Source organism: Helicoverpa armigera, chromosome 16, assembly GCF_030705265.1.
Source record: "Helicoverpa armigera isolate CAAS_96S chromosome 16, ASM3070526v1, whole genome shotgun sequence".
NCBI lineage: Eukaryota > Metazoa > Arthropoda > Insecta > Lepidoptera > Noctuidae > Helicoverpa > Helicoverpa armigera.
In genome coordinates, this window is record NC_087135.1 from 8089100 (window position 1) to 8112824 (window position 23725).

At 36.8% G+C, this 23725-nt stretch overlaps 1 protein-coding gene across 1 annotated transcript in view; it reads left to right on the forward strand.

Annotated features, from left to right (window-relative positions):
* The window catches only part of LOC110376465 (B-cell lymphoma/leukemia 11B), a 34345-nt gene extending 14992 nt beyond the window's left edge, over positions 1-19353 (forward strand). The window contains exons 2-5 of the mRNA XM_021334950.3: positions 4468-4644; positions 4909-5112; positions 5289-5471; positions 15703-19353. Of these exons, the coding sequence (XP_021190625.2) occupies positions 4468-4644; positions 4909-5112; positions 5289-5471; positions 15703-17702 (2564 nt within the window). The 3' untranslated portion in view covers positions 17703-19353. The remainder of the gene's footprint in view (positions 1-4467; positions 4645-4908; positions 5113-5288; positions 5472-15702) is intronic.
* Positions 19354-23725: the final 4372 nt, after the last annotated feature.

Here is a 23725-nt window from a genome sequence, read left to right on the forward strand (position 1 = left end):
TTCAAAATAAGAGATTGTGAGCTTGAAAAAATGGTTGTACTTCGATGCAACTATCGTTAGAGTAAACATTGATTGACCGACATGGCACTTACAGTACATACTTAAAACAATCTATATACCAATTTAAAGTATATAACGCGAAATTCTCCCCTCCATCAGCTAAGTGTAATTATAGGTAAAAAAGCAAGGGTTGCGGAGTGGCCATGTTGAGAAAAGTGACGTCATTAGCTCGCTGTTGACACAACCCGCCTTCTGACGTGAATGGCGAGGCTAAACTGGCTATATGGGCGTGTTTCCAATATGGAACTATGTGTTTTTTGCTCGTTCGTAATGTTATTCTAGCTATTTTTCATATTAGAAAAAAATTAAGAACTTAATAAGGAAATCTTACAGAGCGGAAAGAAAATATAGTTCGAACGAAATCAACTCTTTGAAAAATATTCATCGAATTACTGCAAGCGCTGCATGAGGTTTTAAATTACCAGCACCAACAACTAAAACAAAAAAAAAAGATTTTCAAATCACACAAGTGTCCAGCCAGTTCTATCAACAAACACAAAAAGCTTCTGATAAATTAAAACAAGCCTTAAATCTCAATTTGCCGACACAGGGCTGCTTCAATGGGCTTTTGTGGCGTATGTCCATTTCCGACAACTCCAGGCTTTGAATAAAGTAGCTGTCAAAGAAGCCGATGTCAAAATTCTTTGGCATTCATAAGTTTGCAAAGAAAACAGATTTTAAAAAATAAAATGAAAAGTTTTTGCTTGCTCACGCTACCGCCGGTGAAGTATGGTATGCAGACAGGACACAGTTCTGTTAGAATTTACAAATACTATTCTAGATATTTTTGAGTCTAATGGGAATAATGCATATTTAATACATCATTATCCTAAACATTACAATATTATTACAAGCCTAATCTAAAGGCCAGTAAAGCATTTATGCTCCTATACAATATTCAATTTTGTTATCGACCGCCACACCCAAACGGAACGTACAAACCAAAATCATAATAACATCACACAATAAACACCCCCGCAACATTTGATATCCATTCTTATTATTTTTATTTTCGATTTATCGTTGTGAAAAACGAACAATTTCTATGTACAATAGTTAGGGTCCACGATCCCCTGCCAATTAACATTGGCTACGGTGGTCAGAGCTATGTCAAAGTTAGACATATTTTTTGCCACAATGACACGCACAGCAATCAATAAACATCAATCTTAAATATTTTAAAAGTAAACTCCAACTTTTCAGCACTCCGTCAAAACCGTTAGGAGCGTTTCGCAAATTAACACAGTGATACAATTCGTGGCGGTTGGGACAAAATGTAATTAATAATTAATGCAACGAACGGCCAAGTAGAAACTTTGCTAACACAGAAGTTACTTCTGGCGCGCGGCGTGACCTTTTCTGTGAAAAAACAAATGCGGAGATATAACTGGCATGTTACGCCGTGTGTAGTAACGAGCTAATTTAAACTTTTCGGTCTCTCAGTCCTTTCGGAGGGTGTCTCCCTTCCCGTCACCTGAGGCGACTGTCCTTGGTTAGGCGGCACTTTTCAATAAAACAGATATAAAATGCACGCGCCTCTTATATTGGTTTTCGGATCAGAATAATTGATTTCAATTTTAGTTTCAACTTTTTCATTCAACCAATTGTCGATCCAATAGATACTTCAAATTTTAAATGGCATGACGACCTAATCCTATTATCATATTTAGTCCTCTATTTTCAGATCACAATTCGAAAAACATATCAATCACTAAACGTTTCTCGCAGAACCCTACATAACCACAAAATTGATCCATTTAAAGCATTCAAAACCGGAGCACGCTACCCTCGGTATAGATAGCCATAAATCACTCTTAACGTGAAAATCAAATATTTATGTGGGTGTATAGTTTTTGTCCACACAGCGCATGTGTAGTGACCAGTGTCCAGTGGCGTGGCAGTGGGAGTGGCCTCGCGTTTGTCCGAGTTAACCCACAGTCCAGTTATCTTTCCACGTAAATTGATAGGGTTCGATTGTGTAAACGTTCCTATTATGTACTCGTAAGGCTTTTACGTTTACACGTTGGATTTAGAAAGGGTTTGTGGTATATGCGTTAGTACTTGAATCGTGAAGCAATAATGTACCTATTATGTCGAAGATTGTTCGTTGCATAAGTGTAGTGAGATCCGATATTCGCATTCGTACCCATTTCTAGGAGATGAGGTTAAAGTCTCTATTAGAGGCCACAACAATTTCCAGCAAAGCATTTTGCTTACAATCATTTTCTTCGTCACATAATTTTATGAATGAAATTACTAAATTTCAAACTATGAAAATATCAGTGACTTTATTTGAACAAGCACAGGATACAACTACCTCTACTTCCTCAGGAAGTGTTCCCATTTGCCACGAGCCATCACCTTTACAAATCTGTAAAAAATTAACATCAATAACGCGTGCATTTACATAATATACCCTCTAAACAAACTAGGTACGGCAGAACAAACAATAGACGTCGAATCACGTAGTTTTTTTCACTATATTAATTTAGTACTCGGGTTACAATGCAATACAACCCCTATAGACATTACCTACAGTGCTGCCTACTTTACAAAGAAATGGAAGGAAAAAAATAATAATAACAAGAAAGTTTGAACGGGAATGTAAGGGCGTCTCCACAGTACTTATGTGAAATTAGCTCGCGAACGCGCTTTGATGTGCCGACCAATTGTTCGTGCGAAAGCGCCTTTATAATCCGAGGCGTCGCGACCATGTCTTGTGCTGAGCTATTTACATTATTATGTAAATGTCAATTAATATGTAAGGATGTAATTATGTACGCAACTTTGTAAAATAAGGCAGCCGGTACCTTACACGAGTACCATGAGATTGACAATTTCATAATAATCACAATTAATAGTACAAAGTGTACACATTGTATTGAGGAAAAATGTTTTGTAGGTAGATGACCTCTGAAAACATTGATCTCAAAGTCAAAGTCATGTGCTTTGGACCTTAGGACTTTTAGCTGATTAACTTGAAAAATAAAACAGTATCAACCGCAGCAAAGCAATTAGAATTTTAATCGAATAAAAAGTGTATTCTTTGATAAATGAATAAATTGATTGGAATAAGTCTTGACTAAGACGTAAGTTGGCAATGAAAAGACTATCGATTTACATTTTTATATAGAACTTTATTCATATTATTATGCTGACACGATTGACATCTTAGTAAGGTTTCAATTTGTAAGGCTCTTTGCCAAGCTAGACTTCTAAGAAACGATTGCTCTATCGAGATTGATCTAGAAACTTTAAATTATAAGTAAAAGTAAACTATACTCAGGAGCATTTAATCCGGGACAGCCTTCAAATATTTATAGACTAACGTTCTTAGATTATGTTCAAACTCAATTTTATGAAAGTTTTTCTCAATTATATTTTTATTAGGTACTGATTAGCTAAAGGGAAATTTACCTAGAAATATTCGCCTCTTTACTCTGGCCACTACCTGCAGCCCCTTCTAAAAAATAATACAAGTATCTATAACAAGGTATAAAACACTACCTTGGACTATAAAACACATAATTACTATCTCACACTACAACATCTGTTACAAAAAAATCGATTAACTTTCTTGTCCTAACAAAGAACATAACCCTTTAAATGCAGACCGCAGACTAAGACGGTTATTACGGGCCTTTTGTACCCAGATAAGCGGTCAACCCTACAACTGACACCTCACAACACCGTGAAGGTAACAACATGTAATTAAGTGTTATTTTACACTTAAAAGATTGAAAGAAAGTGTCATTGCCCATATGTTGTGGACGAATGTTGTGAAACATTTTTTTTTTGTTTATAATTGGCATTGAGTGTCCTGTCTTTTGAAAACTGTGTCACGTTTAACATCGGTTGCTTGTGGTTTTATACAAATTTGGGAGCCATAAACGATATTTTATTATGAGTGTTGGCATAAACTTCCAAAGTATGCTTGCTTTGTATGAGAGGAGGCCTTTGCCCATAAAGTTAGATGATGATCAAGGAATTATAATAACACGCGTGCGCTCATTGAAGGTCAGTCATCTAGTACCTTTACACACTTCACAGTTTATTCGGTTTACCTCAATTAGGTCTACAATGTTAGTAGTAAACAATTACTCACTGGACCTATGACCACAATTATCTTTAATTGTATATCACAATGAATAGGGAAATCCGCGTTTTCGTGTCTTAGCGCTTTAGTCATATCTTGATTAAAAGTTAGTACAAGAATTTAAAATAAAGGGGCTTTCAAAAACATTTTTTTTTCACTAAACACAAAAAATCAATGGTATTTTTAGTGTCAATCGTATTATGACTGTTAATCAAAACTTAGGCCTGATTCAAACCAATGTTTGCCAAATATAGTGTTAGCTATACCTGCCAAAAAAATCACAGATATCAAACTATGTACCTCTTTTGCAGCGGATGCGGACAGCGCGGCTGAAGGTGGCGGATCCCCGGTGCCCGGGGTCCCCGCAGACACCCTGACCTGCGGGGCCTGTCGCCGGGCCTTCGCCCTGGCTGACATCGTGCGCTTTATCCAGCATAAGGTCTCCTCCTGTGATAAGGATCTGACGTCTTATCACTGCTATAGTGCAGGTTTGTTGCTTTTGTATAAGAGAATTTTACTTTTTTCCTATGAAACCTTTTCAAGTCATTGTTACGTTTTGAGGTAACTGAAGTTGAGAGACAATTTTATAAGCCACAAGTTAATTCTCATCAATTTACTACTTCAATACAGTAGTGTTTAATTATGTCAGTTAAATTCCCATAAAATTAAATATTTACATAAACGTCCATGTTAAAAGATTAACCTTATTTTAGTTATTCGATACGATATTCATTCTTATTTTCCACCCACAGGACCCAATTCTGACCATGAAGATGGTTCAAGGCCAGGTCAGGTTTCGAGTGGTAGCACCAGTGCACGGAGGCCGTCACTCCTCACAGCCAGGAGGCCTCCCAGCAGCAGAGTGCATACCCCTCCCCTTGCCAGCCCTTCCATAGCCCCTCCTGATCTATTGGAAGATGGAGGAGCTTCTAGCACACCTAAGAGGCTACTAGATGGTAAGTGTCATCATGATATATAGCTTTTTTATATAAACAAACATAGATTTTTTAAAACAGGCATCGTCCGTCAAACAATTTTCGACAGAATTATTCTATAAAAAATCTCTCATCATAGTATGCAAAAACAAAATGCTTATGAATTTTGGATTCTAAAGTTGATATCCCATCTTTAGGTGACGCGGAAGCATCAACGCCTAAAAGGCGAGCGTCTACGTCACCGATGCCATCAAGTTCTCCCGACGAGGACATCAAACCCAAGATCAAACAAGAACATATGGATACCTCGGGGTCACCTGAGGACCAAAAGAAGTCGAGAACTGAAGTTGCTGATGCGGAATCCAATACTATGCATAGTGGTAAGTTTTCTTTAACCTTGTTCTCCACATTTGTAAGTTCTTCTAAATGTCTTGAAAAGTATCGTCAGGTCCAAGGGTCTGTGCATTTAATTCATTAATTAAATATTCGCGTTTCATTCTTAAACAAACAACTCCGAGAGCATTAATTACAATTCCAGAGATAAACTTCTTTATTTTATTTACGACTGCCTTCATGCAATTAGACATCATTAGCGACACCCATTTGATGACTGTGACGGCAAAAACATTCTTTTATTTCTCAGTTAGTTTAATATTATGAATGGTTAACATTGTCTAGAGTTTTTTCATTGAAGTATCGTCGAAAGCAATAGCTAGTCTCAAATCTTTGACAGTATCGTCTCGTCTCTATAACACCTACAATTCTAAAATACAGTGACACGTCACTTTCGGAGCGGGACAGTTTTGTCTGTGATTCAACCGACCAAAAAATTCCTTAACCAGCCAAAAGACGGATAGGACACGTGCGAGAGAATGCCATTTTTATACTGGAGGTTCACGTCATCGGCATGACGGTCCAGCGTTTATTATATTAATGATTCTTGCTTAACTTCAAAGGATTTTTCGGAGACAGTTTTATCTTCACTATGGGACTTTGTCACGCAAGATGTTGCACAATGACAATGTTGGACAATCATGTAGGTTGTGCTTCGTCATCGCCTGTCCATACATTTTGGATTGGGACTTAATCCTGTCTGGTAACAGGATGTTTCGAATTGTTATTTTTATTTTTCTTAGTATTGTTGGCTTGTTATTTAAACTGGTTATAAATGTCACGTCTGTAGCATGTTGAATCCTAGTTATGTGTGACGAACGAAAAAATTGCAGAGCTTGTAAAGTATCAAAAACTTTTATAAACCGTAGATATTGATATAAGACTTAGCGATGTAATAATGGATTTTCCTATAAACTCAAAGATAAGCCAACTAATCCTTAAACCCGTTCCAATAAAAAGAAAAATAAATAAAAACTGAGGTAGCTTGAACATCTGTATAAGCGAGCAATCTTGCGGGGGTGGTTCGAGAAATAATCTATCCGAGACTAACCCTTTGTGAGACCAGATGTGCTGTCATTTGACACTTTTGTATTAAACCCGTTGCACAACAAAGCCTTCCTTAAACCCGAAAATTGTGCACCGTTCAAAATTATTCGACCCGCATTCTGTCAACTGCTTTATGAAATAGCAACTTACAAAGGACGAAGAAAAAATATTAATAATTTTGTTATAATTGCATCAATTTTAACACTAACATGCCCCTTTTATCTCCAAAAACGGTTTTTTTGTTTGATGGGTTTAAGGAAAAAGATAAAAATATGAAACCAAATCTATTTATATAATCACACTTTTGAGCATACCGAATCTTTATATAGCAACCGTCCACCACACATCTGATAACTAAAGACCAAGCCTATTTGTATTGTTTTTAAAACATGCTGATAAAAAAATCATCCGATTGTTTGATATACAATTTGGTGCGATAATCAAAAGATAGGCAACGTAACTGTTATATCTGGACACTAAATGTGACGTTATTGCGTCGCTGTAATGCCGGGGTTGCGCTATCGAAGTGTCAATTGCAGGTTGGCTTCAGCACCGGTTGTTTCGGATTATTGAGTTTATCCTAAACGTTCATATTAACCCTTTCTACTGAGCTGTCAGGCCAACCAGTTTCAATATACCACTGGGGCATCACAATGAAATAAAGCAATATATTAAATTGATAACAAGAAACAATAGAGCCAAGTCCATAAATCCACTCGACTTTTAAAACCGCATTCATAACGGAAGCTTATTGTCAAAACAAGGACATAATTCTAATGGTGACAGTAAGTCGCGACCTCGTGCCAACTTAAAAAAGGGATCTTAATTTTAATTGTATTATTCCGTACATATTAATTAACCCCATCGCAGTACGAACAGATATAGGGGATGATTTAGGAGAAAAAAATTATTTGCATGAGCACACGATTGACGCACGCGTATTGTTGTCATCTGCCTTTTGTGATGACCCTTACATTAACCGTGGTCGCGTAAATGCCTAAAGAGCTCATATTGTATGAAATGTTTATGAATTTTGAGCCTTTTGACATAGTCATTACAGTTGAAATTTGAATTTTATCTCACGGGCGTTAATGGCTCGCCGTGTTCCGATGGCCACGATATTATAATTGTCAAAGATGCTACCGAGGTCCCATTGTTAGAAACGTTCTTTTATAATTTTTTCAAAGATAAAAAATGTTTGGCGTGTTCCTGACACGTGGTACACGTTCATGCGTTCGCCGTGACCTATGGAACTCCTTTAAGCGTGACACAATGCTTGTGGATATTTATAGTTTTTGTATAAACGGGAAGGTGGCTAAGTGGCGGGTTTGGAATAAGTGGGTTTTAATTTTAGACATGACGTCTGCGACTTTGTGAAATGTGAGGGGAAGTTTGTCTCGTGACTATCGCGTGTCCTTTCAGTTTGCTCGTATTTAAGTTTTACATACCCATCTGAGGATCTTGCGCAATACATGTAACATGTTTTACTTCGTTCAGGTGACAAAGCCAACAAAGACTTGGTCGATGTAAGAATTTGTGTCCACAATGTGCCAGAGTCATTACCATCACAAAAAGGCAGTGAACCAATGGCCGTCAGTTGTTTGTATCAAAACAAATATTGTTTCAAGTGCGGATAGAGTCCAGTGTTTGGTCTTCTTTGTTTGGTTTACAAATTAATGAAGGATTGTCAGAGCGGATATCTGCTCCGTATTCATCGTTAACTGTTTTGTTAGGAATTTACCAACGGATTAACCGATTCTATTCATTTGTTGAAAGACTTCTTTTTAGTTCTCTTTTTTGGATTGTATTTGATGACCCTTTGAATGGAGCATGGACAATGATAGCCGTATCGATTTCTGCAGGACCCCAGATAAAAATTTTAATGTTTTAACCCGACATGCACGGTCTGGCGCACCTCAAACGGTCAGCTGCTGCGGCCCAAGCAACTGAGCGCTTTTTACTTGCCCACCCGCGCGAAATAAACGTCAACAATGAGTTTGAAACGGACAGCGGGGCTGTTGTATCTGTGAACTAATTACGCATTCATAGACCGTACTTCTGATAAATGATCGCCCCCGCAAATGATTCCTCGATTAACTCCCGTCCAAGATATTTCCATATCAAGACATGTTTTCTTAAGGGTCGGCCACAAAAGGGCCATCTCGGCGCCCAATCTTTAATCCTATCTCGGGGACCTTTGCGGGCGAATTTAAATTTCTTTAGAAATATCGTCCTTATTATGTACGTGCGGGTTTCTATTCCTTGGGACGTTCGTAGGCGAGATAACGTAAGTTAAGTCCGAGAGGAGATTGTTGTGAAAAAACTACCGCTAACTTTGACGAGATCCCATCTGCTGGCTCCTGTCCATTGAAATTTGATCCCTAATGCTGAATGTATAAATTCTCATTTCGTCCGAGAGCTTCTGGATTAGTAGAACCTTATTTTGTATATGAGGTGATAAGTCTTTATGAGGGGTCAACCTTTTCTATAGTGAACCTCACCCTTTTAGTGAAAAGAGTCCGTTGATAGCTGATTTAGGAATGGTGATAATGCATTCAGTGTGTGTAAATATATCATAGATTTATTTTATGATAGATTGCCTCTCGACTTTCAGCCGTTGGATTTGGCAGATTTTTGGTCGATAGAGGTGTAGTTATGCGATGTGTGAGTTAGGAATTTTAAAGGATTGTGGTGCATTGTGTGGTGCAGTATGCAATTGAATAGCTGTCATATTTGCTTTGTGGTCGCGTCCACGTGGGGACCGCTGTGACCGTTTGCGGAATTCGTTAATTAAAATTTGCGTTTCGATTGATCGTAGCTGTGCAGATGTTGGGTTAGATGCTATTCACTAATGAGGTAAGGTATGTCCTATCTAAGTAGGGGCCGTCGGATCATAAAGCTATGATAACCGAACTGGCCAGATAAGGTAAATAAATACTGTGCTATTACTTCTAATATAAAGATATTCGACTGGTCAATGTAACAAGGACATTTAACACCCCACAAAACGCAATATCCAGCAAATAAACAAGTAACACTTAAACGCATCGGTGGTCTGAATCAATTTTAAAGCGACCTCCCCTCCAACAATTTTATTGTTTTTCCAACATTTTTTGTAATATGTGGTAATGGTCGTCACACATGTGTTGGTAACTTATTATGAGTTTAAAATAGCCCCACACATCGTGTCGTCGACGAAATTTTGTGAACATTTGTGTCTTGATTTTGGGTTCGAGACGTGATGTGTTAACATGTCTCGAGACTCTTGGGGTGTGTTAGTGTTTGTTTAGCTTGAGTTTAGGTATTGTAAACTGCACTGGTGTAAGGGAATTATGAGTGTCAAGATTGTGAAACTATGCTATCGTAATTTTCATCAGGTTAATAAAAAAAATATTTTACTGTAGGTACTCGTACCTAGAGCATATGATGAAGTTAAATATGAACAAAAATCCAGCTGTGCAATTGACCGTTTTATTACCGACAACAAGTATTTTCTCAAACGTTTTGTCATAAATTGCTACAGTTAATATTAAGTATTTATTTATTAGATCATTTAGTAACGTATTCAAATGATTCCTCAAAAAATATTCAATATTTTTGACCAATCAAAGTTCTCCCTCTAAAAACTGTAGCTCTGCTTACATAAGGGTGTAACTGCGAGGGCGTAACAATTTGTGTAGTAATGCGATAGTTTACAAAAATCACTTTTTTCACGGTTTTATCGAGTTTGGGAGCGGCCTTAGACGTAGCGTTGACGGTTTTATTGCTTGTTTAACTAATTAGCATTTATTGTAAGCAAACTGGGTAATATATAGTTTTATATAGATTTCTTTCACGATAAATGTATTGATACCGATGTTCACGATAAATGGGTTTTGGTGTTATTTTTTTATTATTTTATAAATCGAAGGCGCCTGAAAAACTGTGGCCGTGCTAAATAAAAAATAAACACCAAACAAGAATCATTAAAATCTTATCATCATACAACATTGATACAAAAACCAAACGCTAAGTAAACAAGCGCCGAAAAAAAATCTATTCACAAAACCAAAAAATACCTACGTTTCGATTTTTTCTTACTTCATCACTTAGGTAGAAATATTAATATTAATAGTCATACAAGGCAGGTCGGGGTCATTTCTTACTCGGCTTACCTTTTGTTTCGCAAAACACTTGTGTACTTACTGTCGGTCGAATCGGTCAATTCGTGTACATATTTGTACAATAAGTCACAAATTATATTTTTCACTTACGTCCATATGACCCAGACGGCATTGGATGACGTTACGTCTTGTTAACGACCTGCAGCTAATATTGAATGGAAATTTCCATTTAATTTCAGTATAATTATGATGATAATTTTGTTCAGTTGTTGCTATGGTGATAATTTTGAGTTTACTAGAAGAGAAGTTGCTAGAATTTCGTCAAGGCAAATGGAAAATACCACTAAACACGCCTTAGCGCCTTTACGCGTTAATTTAAATACTCAAATGTGTTTTACATTTCAATTTCCAACATAGGTGTGGCAGACACAATTGAAGAAAAAAAAAAATGAAGTTCTGTCTTCGCAATTCCTTTCCTTAAAGATACACTAGATCTATGTACGTCTTCTAAATATGCCATTGCATATAAAAACGTACCTAATAAAATACTGATACATAGGTACCAAACGTTAAATCGAAACAGTATATTCTGGATACCATTCACGCTGCTTGGCGCCCAACCAGTTTTGGCCAAGAAACTTGTATTTGGAAAATTTTATTTTTCTTCGCAAACAACAACATGTCTTCCAGTTATGGGTCACAATTTGCACCATTCGGGGTTATAACTTCGCACTAGTGTAAAGCTGGGTTCTCTTTGTAAGCGGGAAGCGGTGACCCAAAAAACCTTTTAGTAATGTCACTTGATACTGCCAAATGACATCGTAATTTTGTTGGTCCTGTTATGAGGATATTCTAGAAAGATAGCACAAAAGTTATTAATTTGTTGGATTTTAACAATGTTGATGAAAAATCTTGTCTGAATTAATTATTTATTTTCCCAAAAAACAACATGTAATTAGGTACTTCTTCCTCTAAGATTTTCTGTTTTCCAAAATTATACCTCGGTAATTCGTAACGTCTTACCCCAACCCGCTTTCCGCGGGCAGTATGCACTAACCCCAAGGGGGGTTAGCGGTGAGCGGGCGGAAGGGGAAGGCGGTCATTCAGCGCAGCGGCGCGACGGACATCCGCCGCATAACAAGTCGATGGCGACTCTCTACGGAACGCCGTCCTTATTTCAGATTTCGCATAGATTCAAATATAGAACGCATTTTTGAATTTCGGCGTGGTTAAGAAATTATCGTTAATTGTTTGAGTTTGGAATTGATTTGAATGACGGGTTGTCTTTTGTTTAATGATTTTTGAAAATAGAATGGTCTCAATTCGATTCGCTGTCATTTCTTTGAATATGTGGTGTTTTGTGATGGTCCTATAACACAATTTTCGTCCCAAATATTTTATACAAAACAAAAAACTTATTACCATAGCAACAATATGTTCATTTGCCGTCAAAACAAGTGAACTTATACGTATATCTAATCTGTAGACGTAGCTAAGTAAATAAACAATGCTGTAGTACAAACTCGGCTCGTCTGTAGTTCTAGTGGTGTCCGCGAGAGGCGCTGGGGTGCGAACAACTGTTGTCGTCGCCGGAAGCAGCGCTGGCGGCTTCCGGTCGAGGAATGTTCTATATGGGCCGTTAGAAATTCGCGATTTCAGTTTTAAGTTTTATTTTTGCGGCGAAATGTTTTCATATTTTTTTATTATTTGTAGTGTAGTTTTATTTCGTGGCTTTGGATTGCCGTAACCTTAAATATTATTGCTGTGAAGTTTGAAGAAAATTTTGTTTCCTATACCTAATGTAAAATGAAACCTGCATCGCTATAGGACTTGTGAAATTGAGAAATATTTTATTTAACCAATTTTATTTTTATTTTCAAAATTTTATCTTCGAAGTTCAAGCGATTGAAAGCCATAGTTTTTGCAATATAACAACTTAACAATCGTAATGAAAAACCACACATCTGTCACCCCAAATCACCGAAACCAACAAAATCACCATTAATTTACCCACCAATAAAACAAATAAAAATTACAAAACCAAAAAAAAGAAAACTGCATACGTCCATAAATTACGTTGGTCCGCGGCCGCGACAAGCGGATACGCTTTCCCCGCTAAACGCCTCCCCACCCGGGAGGTCATTCTTCCCACTTCGCCCCAACCTCCCCGTGTTTAAAAATTTCACTCCCGGTGACTCCCAACCCACACAATACCCGGTAATCAGCGATTGCCTTTTGAAATCGAAACGCTCGTTACACATTTTTTCTCGTTCCCGGATAACCTGTGCGTTTTCCGGACGGTTTAGTGGTATTGGTATTTCTTGTTGCGATAGTTCGGGGTTAGTTGGTAATTGGTGGTTTTGGGAACTATTTTTTGGATTAAATTGTCATTTTAATTTGTCATGATTGTTATTGACAGACCTATTTATTTATTTATTAAACAGTTCATGAAAAAAAAAATAGAACATTTAAGTACAATATGTTGTTCTGTATTAGATTTTATTTACATTAAATGTAAGACATTTTATTTACTAGCCTGATAGCTTGAGATGCCTTAGGTAACGATTATTGAAACAATCAAAGCTTGCACTGAAGATAGTACCTTCAACCGCTAAAGTCTGCCGCTGAAGACTTCAACCATTAACAACCTCGGAAAAAACCCTTTTTGAGAAAGCTGTCCTTATCATAAATACATATAATAACTGCAAAATACACCGTTAAAGACCACCCGCACACCTACCCACACTTAATTATCAACCACACATGACTTCAGATGGTTATCAACGATTGAGAATTACAAACGTTCTCTAATCGCTGTAATCCGGTATCAATCACACCGGACTATTTTGTGCCGGTATCAATCGAGTGGCACTATTTTGTATCGGTATCAATCTAGTATGACTATTGGCTACCGATACCGTACTTTTGACGTGTGCAGTGTTCTGTGTGCACTACTTTGGTTTGGTCAGAAAATATGTTATATAGAAAAGTACCTAGGGATTGATATAATGGATGGTTAGTAATGAATTAAAATTCCATGTTTTATTATGTAATTCAAAAGCTGGTTTCAAAACATAAGAAGCCTTTAATTTTTTTAAGGCTCAGCCAACTGAAATAATTTTAAGATGATGAGATGATATTGTTTATGTAAGTAGAAGATAAGTATTTTTTCTCACTGATCGTATCGAAACTTTTTTGCTTATACCGAATGGATTGGTTCTTTATAAATTCTTTTTGTAATTTTTTTTACCTATTTTGACACATTAAAGTAAATCATTTGCTTAGGAGAAAAAACCTTAACTATACAAATTACAGCACAGTAAGGTTATTATTTGACGACATTAGAGGTACAGACATAGCTATTTATATGAATATGACGTGTCGATCTAGTGAGTACCGTATGATGACCAAAACATCAGCACAATGAACAATGCTCGGTAACTCCGTACAAAAAGGTCACTATATTGATATCGCGATAAATCCCTATACAGGCTGTTACAAACACGCTTTATTTAATAACTCACAAATTAGCAGTTACTTAAAATAATAAAAATATACAAATAGGCAAATAGAACTATATCAATAGGTATAATTATGTTAGAAATTAAAATAAAACTTTGACACACAAGCGTGGCATCACACACCATTCATTATAAAGTCGCGTCCATACTTCCATGAATTGCAAATATTTTATTTTAGTCTTTGCTGAGCTGAAAATATGCAATCAATAATTGTGATTTTTCAAATGCCATTCGTTGCGAAATACCATCAGCCAATTTACGTCATTAAATTACCTGTATACATTATCAATTAGATTCAATTAGTTATTATTTATTAGGCAGTTATTATAGTCTTAATTCCTAGAGATCTTTTATCCGTGTTTTAAGTCACTTGGGTACAAAATCTAACATGAATTCGTCACGAATTCGATGCATGATTGCATGACGATGACAATTCAATGACAATTTTTTCGAATGTACAACTTGACTAGTAAGTTTATAATTACTAAACCAAAAAGTGAACATGATGTAGGTGTCATCTTTCCGGTCGGTCACAATCTGACCGTTACATTTCAATAATCGTCTTAACAGTGAAGATCGCTTATCTGCCGCGCCCACCGGGCTAGTGTTGTGACTCGCTATCGATTAATTTAATCGATTTTAATATTGGTTAACACTCGATAGTGTAAAAACTGACTTTTATGAGATTGTTATTGAAAATATAATCTTGAAGTAATAAATTATAAAAAAATTGAAAATGAAAGTTATTATGTCTACCTTGTGTGATACATAAATTATTTTTATTTTTTATTTATTATAGGTACATTACAAGTAATAATGTTATCATTATGTACCTATTACACAACCTATGAATCGCAGTTATGTTAAGAGGCATTTAAATTACGCTACAGTTTTTATCGACATTGAAAGCGGCGCACATCACTACGAGATCGCTGAGACGTGATTGTCTCCACAATAAAATGTGTCTCGGGTTAACAATGAGCAATCAAATTACTGTCACAGCGAGGCGGGCTGGACGCGCCTTGACCGCAACGCCTAAACTATGAAGCGGAACCAATGAACTTACTTGTGTACACAGAAAGAAATTAATTCAAGAAAAAAATCATAAGACGTTACGCAATAGCCTTCTTCGTATATAGGCATTCAAATAACGGCAACTAAGCTACCGTTTAATAAAAAAGCCTCTATTCATTTTTCCCTTAGCAGGCCAGTGTTACATACATAGATTTCAATATCAACCGTCTTAACCCGCGCGTGCGTACGTGATCCCAACCAGCGTATATTTCATAAGATTTTAGAGGTGCATGAATCACGCGAGACACGGAGCGGCGATCACTCACCGCTGCGCCGCGAACCCTTGGACCTCTGACTGCTTAACATGCACGCCACGCACGCACCCTAGGCCCAACACTACGATATGTGAGAGCTATTACTAGACACTTTGCCCGTGTTAATATTGCTCTAAATCTTCCATCGAAAAGCGTTTCCATCTCCGTCGATCAATTTGAAAGTACGTGTTTTTAACCTATTTTTTTCTTTGCCCACAGAACCCAGCAACTACGTGTGCTCAACGTGCAAAGCGCGCGTTCACTCCGCGTGGAGGCTCCTCCAACATGTGCAACACGTGCATGGTGTTAAGATCTACGTGGAAGCTATGCCTCAGCCACAACCTAATAAGCAGAACCACTCGACGTCAAGTACTTCTTCGTCGAGCTCGGGCTGCTCCTCCACTGGCGCGCCTCTTCCACCGCCTAGCTTGCGCCACCACCCATTACTGCCTCCTCCTGACATGCACTCGCCGTTCGGAGTCAGTGGTCTACTAAGGATGCCATTGCCTGGTAGCCTACCACCGCTGGCTCATCCTTCGGTCCCTCCGACGCCTTTGTTCGCGCGGCCGAACCATCATGATCATCGTTTTAGAATGGAACAGCTCGTCTCAGAGCAGTTCCGTCACCACGGTCTCAACCTAGCAGCCGCGGCTGCTGCTGTGGCAGCAAACTCCCTGCCTCCACACCAGGCATTTCCATCACCGGCAGACCGACCACCAGTGGTACCTACGTCGGTATCGGGCCGAGACAGGGCCCCACCAGTATCTCAACCCCTTTCACTAGAACCCCAGCTGGATTTTTACTCGCAGCGCTTGCGGCAACTGGCCGGTACGACCAGTCCAGGGGCGGCCACAGGCAATTCCAGCTCTCCTAGCCCCAGGAAGCATTCGCCTCCGTTCGCTTCCCCGTCGCCCTCCAGAGTCGGACAGACTCCTCCGGTGGGCGCCGGACCCGGGACGGTGGACGCGCCTCGCGAAGCAACGAGGCCGCACAGTTCGACTTCACCCGAACGTCGAATTGAAACGCTGACGGCAGATGCCCCGCCAACAGAGCGCCCGACTTCAACACCGCCTGCAAAGCGTAATAACGATGAAGCTATCCATTCCTGTGAGTTCTGTGGAAAGAAATTCCGATTTGAAAATAACTTAATCGTCCATCGTCGCTCTCACACAGGTGAGAAACCTTTTAAATGTACAGAATGTGACGAAGCGTTTGAGAAAGCCTCGAAACTAAAACGACACATGAAAGTACATAGAGCGCCTGATGCAAATACAGAAGATGGCGAGTCTGGTGGTGATACTGGTGAAGACGATACAGATGATGAATTGGAGGATGAGGAGCTCGATGGGGAGGAAGAGGAAGAAAACGAAGATGGTGATGATGTAGAGGAGGCAGAAGACTTAACTGTCTCCAATAGTAGTGCTCCTTCTGCACCTACGAGAAAACAAACGCCTGTTATGCAAAACAACCCGCCGAGCGCCTCAGTTGTCGGTGAATTAATGGACAAATTCGGTTTATCTAACATTGCTCAATACAGTGAAGCTTTCAAACAGGCTTTACAAGAGTCAGGAAATTCTCTCAAGTGGCAATTAGCTAAAGATAGAGACAATAACAATGGCCCTCCTAGTGACAAACCAAACGGCATGCCACCAACTGCTGCATTACGTTTGAAAGAGGAGTTCGCTAAAATGCCGCCTCAACCTCATCCTCTATTCAACCCTTTTGAGAATCCATTTGAAGCGTCCAAACGTATTAAGTTAGACATGGACCGAGGAGAGGGATGGTGGTTACCCACCTTACATGCTCAACGGCCGCCAGAGAATATATTTGACGGTCTTAAGAATAGCGGTAATGGCCTGCTACAGAACCCTTTACTAAAATCGAAAGAGGGACGACGGAATGACACCTGCGAATTCTGCGGGAAGGTCTTCAAGAACTGCTCAAACTTAACGGTCCACCGGCGGTCGCACACCGGGGAGAAGCCGTACAAATGTGAACTGTGCTCATACGCGTGCGCCCAGAGCTCCAAGCTGACGAGGCACATGAAGACTCACGGACGACTGGGCAAGGACGTTTACCGCTGCCGGTTTTGCGAGATGCCCTTCTCCGTGCCGTCGACGCTCGAAAAGCATATGCGAAAGTGTGTTGTGAATCAAAGTAATGGTGCTCCTTTAGCTCTATCCGATGACTCTAACGCGTGCCGTGATGAGGCGTCGTGACTCTACCCGTGGGGTGGGCTCCGCCTGCCGCCGCCCGCGCCGCCCAGCCAGATCTTCTAAGATCTGCTCCGGTCACGTGTTCCGTCGCGTTACTCCAGGAAGTACGCAAGATACGAACGTTCGCGTAGACCGGACTCAGGCCGAGTTATGTTCAATTTCTAGTCTTAAGGATTGAATATTGACAAAATTGTTGTTTATACGCACGCAATATGAGCCCAAAAGTTTGCACCGAAGGGCATTAATTTAGTTACTGTAATCGTAAGTGACATATCTTCTTCGTACTGAACAATGTTGATACCAGTTGCATTGTTAATGTTATTTTTTCATTTTGTTCGTTCGGAGGCTGTAAGTATGCAGTTTTATGTTACGTACTTTCGATCTTGTTTTGACATGTTTTTTTATTCATAGAAAAAATGTGGAAACCAATGCCAAAGTTAGCTATGTTGATTTAATATACTTACTATTTAGTTAATAAGATGTATAGTGTCAATTAAATTAGAATTCTTTCCAGTATTTTCTAGGATCTTCATAGTTTGATGTAGTATGTGTTTGACGAGTAAGTTGTTTCGTAATTTTAGTATATTGTGTACAATAATAAGCGAAATGTTTCCTATCCTAGATAAACAAACTTGTGTACATATTTGATGTAAGTTTATTTGTGTAAATCGAGTACCTACCTATTGATGTTCATATTTATAGACGATATTTCAAGGATTATAACAAAATTCGGTGAAAAAACGGTGAGTTTCCTGTAATCGATAATTTATTTAAGCATTGTAGAAAGCGAAATTGGAATCGATGAATGGTAGGTGTTATTCGTATCGAGGTACTTGTATGTTTAATTAGCGATTAAATTATTAAATTTAAATATTATCACTGTGAGATCGATATTCGTTCATGTGCTATTATTTCTTGTGGAAGCTAGTTATTTTATTAAGACTGAACACAATATTCCAGTTTTGTTTTTTATATAAATAATTTTCTTCGTGAATTTCATTCGTACCTAAATTAGTCCAAGCGTGAAATCTTTCAGTATACGTACTTAATGTAAATTATAATAGAATTTATATTAGATAATTATAAGTAAATTATAATAGAAACATTTTGTCGTCCATAACTGTCTCCTCACTATTAGGTCTTCTTCACACGGTGTTAGTACAAAGGACAGTATTCTTTAGTGACAGTTTACTAACGCTGTGTGAACAACACCTAATTTCGTACACATTTCCAATTTGTATTTTGAAAATATTTTTTTAGGCAATCATTTACGGAAATTGTAATGGTTGTTTAATAAAAATATTTTGTGAATCATACTTGGGATGTTTGAAATCATTTCAATGTTTCACGGAACCCACCCGAATATATTAAAATTGTACAGTCGAACCAAGATATAAATGTTATTACTTTTAATTTCGTTGTATGGTTGGTAAAAATAGATAATGTTAGATTGTAAATTCAGAAAAAAACCATTTCCCATTTTCTATTAATAACATATTTTTTTGAAAAGGACGGGACGACGAATGGAGACAAAATAGAGAAAAAAAAACTAAAACAAATTTTATTGTGTAACTACGTGAAAGATGAACTGTTTTTATTATTTTTCATTTTTATTATTTTTATTTTCAATAAATATCCACGATTTGTTAATCAGTTTTGTCGTTTGATTTAACTACCCATTTGTGAAATGAGGATATTATACCTTTTACCCCATTATGAAAAAAGAATAATCTGAAACCCAGAATGTTTTGATACATTTGCTATTTCTAGACTCAATAGCCTCACGAACGCACATTTTTTATAAGATTTTCAGTGATTTCTCTTCTAATTACATTGAGAGTAATTTGACTCCCATTGATTTAAGAGGTTTGACTCCCATAGTCATGGGAACATTGCTAGTCAGCAATGTTCATAAAATAATGCAAGTGACATCTGGTAACGACTAATCTTGGTTTATACTTATGAATGTTTCTCAATGAACAACAACTTATTAGAAGAGATACTTAAGAACAAAATGAAGTAGTTTTAACGTCACTAATTTCGGAGTATTATTTGCAATCGACACCTTAATGACGAGGCTTTATCTAGATAGGTAAATAAGCTGAACCAAGCCAGTAAGAGTATCAATGCAATTCTGATAGGAAAAAGGTAAAGTATGAATATAGGAATGCAAACTGAATCAAACAAACTGATCTGAGAACTGAAAGCATTTACAAAGACTTTAATTCATCATCACCCTAAGTTTTTCCGATAGCTTCTTGCGGGCTCTTATTGGATGATGATGCGTAGGACATATCATAGTGCACAAAAATTTTCGCTGATATAGGTCTTATTGGATAGTCTTATATTAATAGAGAAAAAACTGATAGGGATGCGTAGAACGACGAATTGATTGGACACAGCAGTGGACGTAGGTAATAAGCCGTGATGATGATGACTGTGGTGAGTATTTAGGTAGTATCTGAATGTAGTAAAGATAAACTTCTTCTTAAAAGTCAAAATGTGAGTTTGAAACGTCCACGCACTAAGAAAACTACAACTACTTGATAAACACGCGTGTATTAAGGAATAGGACACGTACCTAACTATTAAGGAATAGAAGATACCTATTACGACTTAAGCCCTATATAATCAGATATCGATTCTGATAGGATAATTTTTTGATATTACTATTTGATAAATAACATTGCTAAAGTGGAATAAAGCTAAAGAGATTGACAACGTCGGTATGAATAAATGTGCAGGGAGTCTAATCTACGAGCCATTACAAACGAAAAGTTCTTTGGCTCGAGTTGATTTGAAATTTAATTTGTAATAAAAATATTATCTAATTAGTGGCTATTTGCAATAAGCAACATTTTAAGTACCTATTAAAGAAATGAAACTTGGACGTTCTATTTTTAGACTAGAAGTGCCACCATCCCATTTTCATTTTTAAAGAAAGGCTTTAGAGAAAACACCTAGATAGTAAAATTATCTACGAATAAGAAAATTATCAACGAATTAAAAACTTCCCACTCAATATTTTAGTAATTAAAATCTAGGAGAATCTATCTTATAGGATTTAGTTTTCCGAAGCTATATTAAAGGCAAGTATCTAGGTAATTTGTATGATCATTAAAATAATTATGCTATATTAGGAATTCGAAAACTTAGGTGTTCAAGTAAAATAGTATCCTAGATAGATACCTACTCAGGTTGGTGTATTCCTTCTTTTTCAGTCGGATCGAGTGCTACGTATGTATTAATGACCACAACATTATTAAGTATAAAAAATAATTGTTCCTTAAAATAATCTAAAATCTATGCCTATAGGTATATATAGCGCAAACTACCTACCTAATTAACATTATATTTTTAATAAATAACACTTATACAAAATAATGCTAAAGTCCAAAACATCCCCGTTGTAAACTTCCCTCGTACAAACGTGCCCCTCTATAAAGTTACGAAGTTCGTACGGCTGAGCTGCCAACGCCATCTAGCGTCGAGTAGCTAAAACAAAGTTGTTGGACTAGCTACAACAGCATAATTATTCAGTTGGTTTCTTATTTAAATTGTGATAATTATGGAAATAAAGCTTTAGTGTAACAAAATGCTTTTTATTGTTTCTCTGTTTTTATTCTTTTACAACTTTATTAAGAAAGTTATTTCAGATTTCAATTGGCAAACATTTTGTTTTACTTTTGGATAAAAGTTTTTCAGTGATAAAGAGAAGTTTTTCTTTTCTAATTTCATACTAAATATTGCTGCATTGGTTTGATAAAATAACTTTTTAGCTTAACTCATAAGTTTTACCTTCAAATATTCATCATCCAATAATCAAGTAAACATTATTATATTCTAGTAAACATTATTGGAATTATTTGGTCAAACTAGAAAATATATAAGTATTAGAATTTCAAAGGTCGTGATATCGATGTTTTCTACGAAATGCAACAAAAATCCAATAGATGGCAGAAGTGTCGAAGAATTACACAGGTATAATGGTTATAGATGGCAGCACTAAAAGAAAGCTTAAAGGAGTCAGGAATTTCTGGAACAAGTGTGAAAAGTTGGTATGGTTTGAAACGGATAAGGTTAAAATTTTCTTTAAAATGTAAGAAATTAACTTAATCTAAAATTTAGCAATTTTCTTTCGTAAACTAGGTTCCTATGTTGTCTTGTCGTGGTACCGTGGTGTTAAGTGGGTTCTAAATTAAGATTATATTCTAATTATAATTGAAGATAAAAATATTTTGATATTCTAATTATAATTGAAGATAAAAATATTTTGGATATTTAACCGAATCTACAAATAGGGTCACCACCTCAATTTTCTGAAACTCTCCCTCGTCTATCACACTGATAAAATCCAAAAAAAAATCGGTCCATTTTCATCGTTCGTCACTACCTACCGTTTAAACATACACAAACAACTGACTTCTAAATTTCGAATATCACTAAGGAATACCACCCTCTCCATCAAAATAATCTCCAATAAGAATTCACCCTTACCCAGAAATATCCCAAGTAGAAATTTTTCCCTTGTCATGCTGACCGGTTCAATCTCCACTACTTGTATGACCGGGGGCTATTTTGACCAATGGCCTGTCAGTGTGACCACGCCCCTTGTATGGACATCGGTCAGACAAGGGGACTTAATATTGGGAAAAGTTGCTGTAGTACCTATAGTGAATATTTAAGTGTCAGTATTTTTTTGTGATTTTTAAGACAAGTATAAAATGGATTATGGTGTGTTCGTTTTAAGGGTTTTCATTTTTTAAAAGCAAAACAAATATTTAGTAATCTATTGGTGGAGAATTAATTGGTGGTTGATGAGGACCAAGAATAGGTATAAGTTACTAAAGATACCCAGTATATTTTTATGATGTTTATTTTACATTGGATAAGGCTGGAAAGAATGTTATCTACCTACTTATAAGACTTTGTGATTTGTTTCACAAAATCTGAAACCTTTGTTAACCCTCTACAGTTTAAGCAAATTATATTTTATCTAACATAACAAATTATCTTTGGAATCAATTACAAAAATGACCGTTACGCACATAATTGTTATTTTAAAATTATTATTTTTAATAAATCGTACCATCTGCCATTTTGAACAATGCACTTTTTTGCACACATTTTGCAAGTGTACCGAGGGTCCTATTTATAGGAAAACAGGTTTCTAGTTTGCATTCATAAATTCAGTTGAAATAGTTACTTAGTTTTAATTTTGTATCAAAACGATTTTTGCGTTAGAAATAATACTGATGAACTTTAGACATGGAAAGAGTTGCTTTGAGGTAAAAATAACTACGCAAAAATACAAATATCTAAGGGACTAAAGTTGATCAAGTTTTAATATTCAAACGGCATATGTGAAGCATAGGTAATCAGAAAAGTAATGGCTCTAAAAATACATGCGTTTACATGACTCGACAAAATACATACCTACCTATACTTACATATAGAAGTAGACGCCATATTGAAAGTCAATAAAACTAATTGCTAAATAACAAATTATTACAAGAAAAATAAGAAAATTAGTTTTAGTAATTTAACTTAGATCTTTCTGGATTTTTAGAGGTATTGTATATGTAATGGGCCGGATTTGAAACACCTCGGAATGTTTTTTTTTAATTCAATAGCCTCGCAAGTCATCCTCATTCTAGACATTATTTAAATACTTATTCGCGTAAGTGTCAGAAATCAAGAAATTATAAAAAGTTTAACAAGATGACCTTTACACGTAAAGGCTCAGAGAAATCTGTATTTGTATAAGATATTGCGTTAATCAAAACAAAAATGTTTGATCAGTAAATAAATGTTTTTACGTTTGTACCCTTAACCCTCCAACCATCAATACAACGATTCAAAACGAATAACTTATCGTCACATCAACATGATCAATAAAAATAATAATAAGTGAGGACATATGTTTCACAATAAGTAATAAAACTATTTTATTATCAGAAAACAACATTTTTACCCCACAAAGAGCACGCGACGAAGGGTTGATTTAAGAGAAAAACAGGGAAATG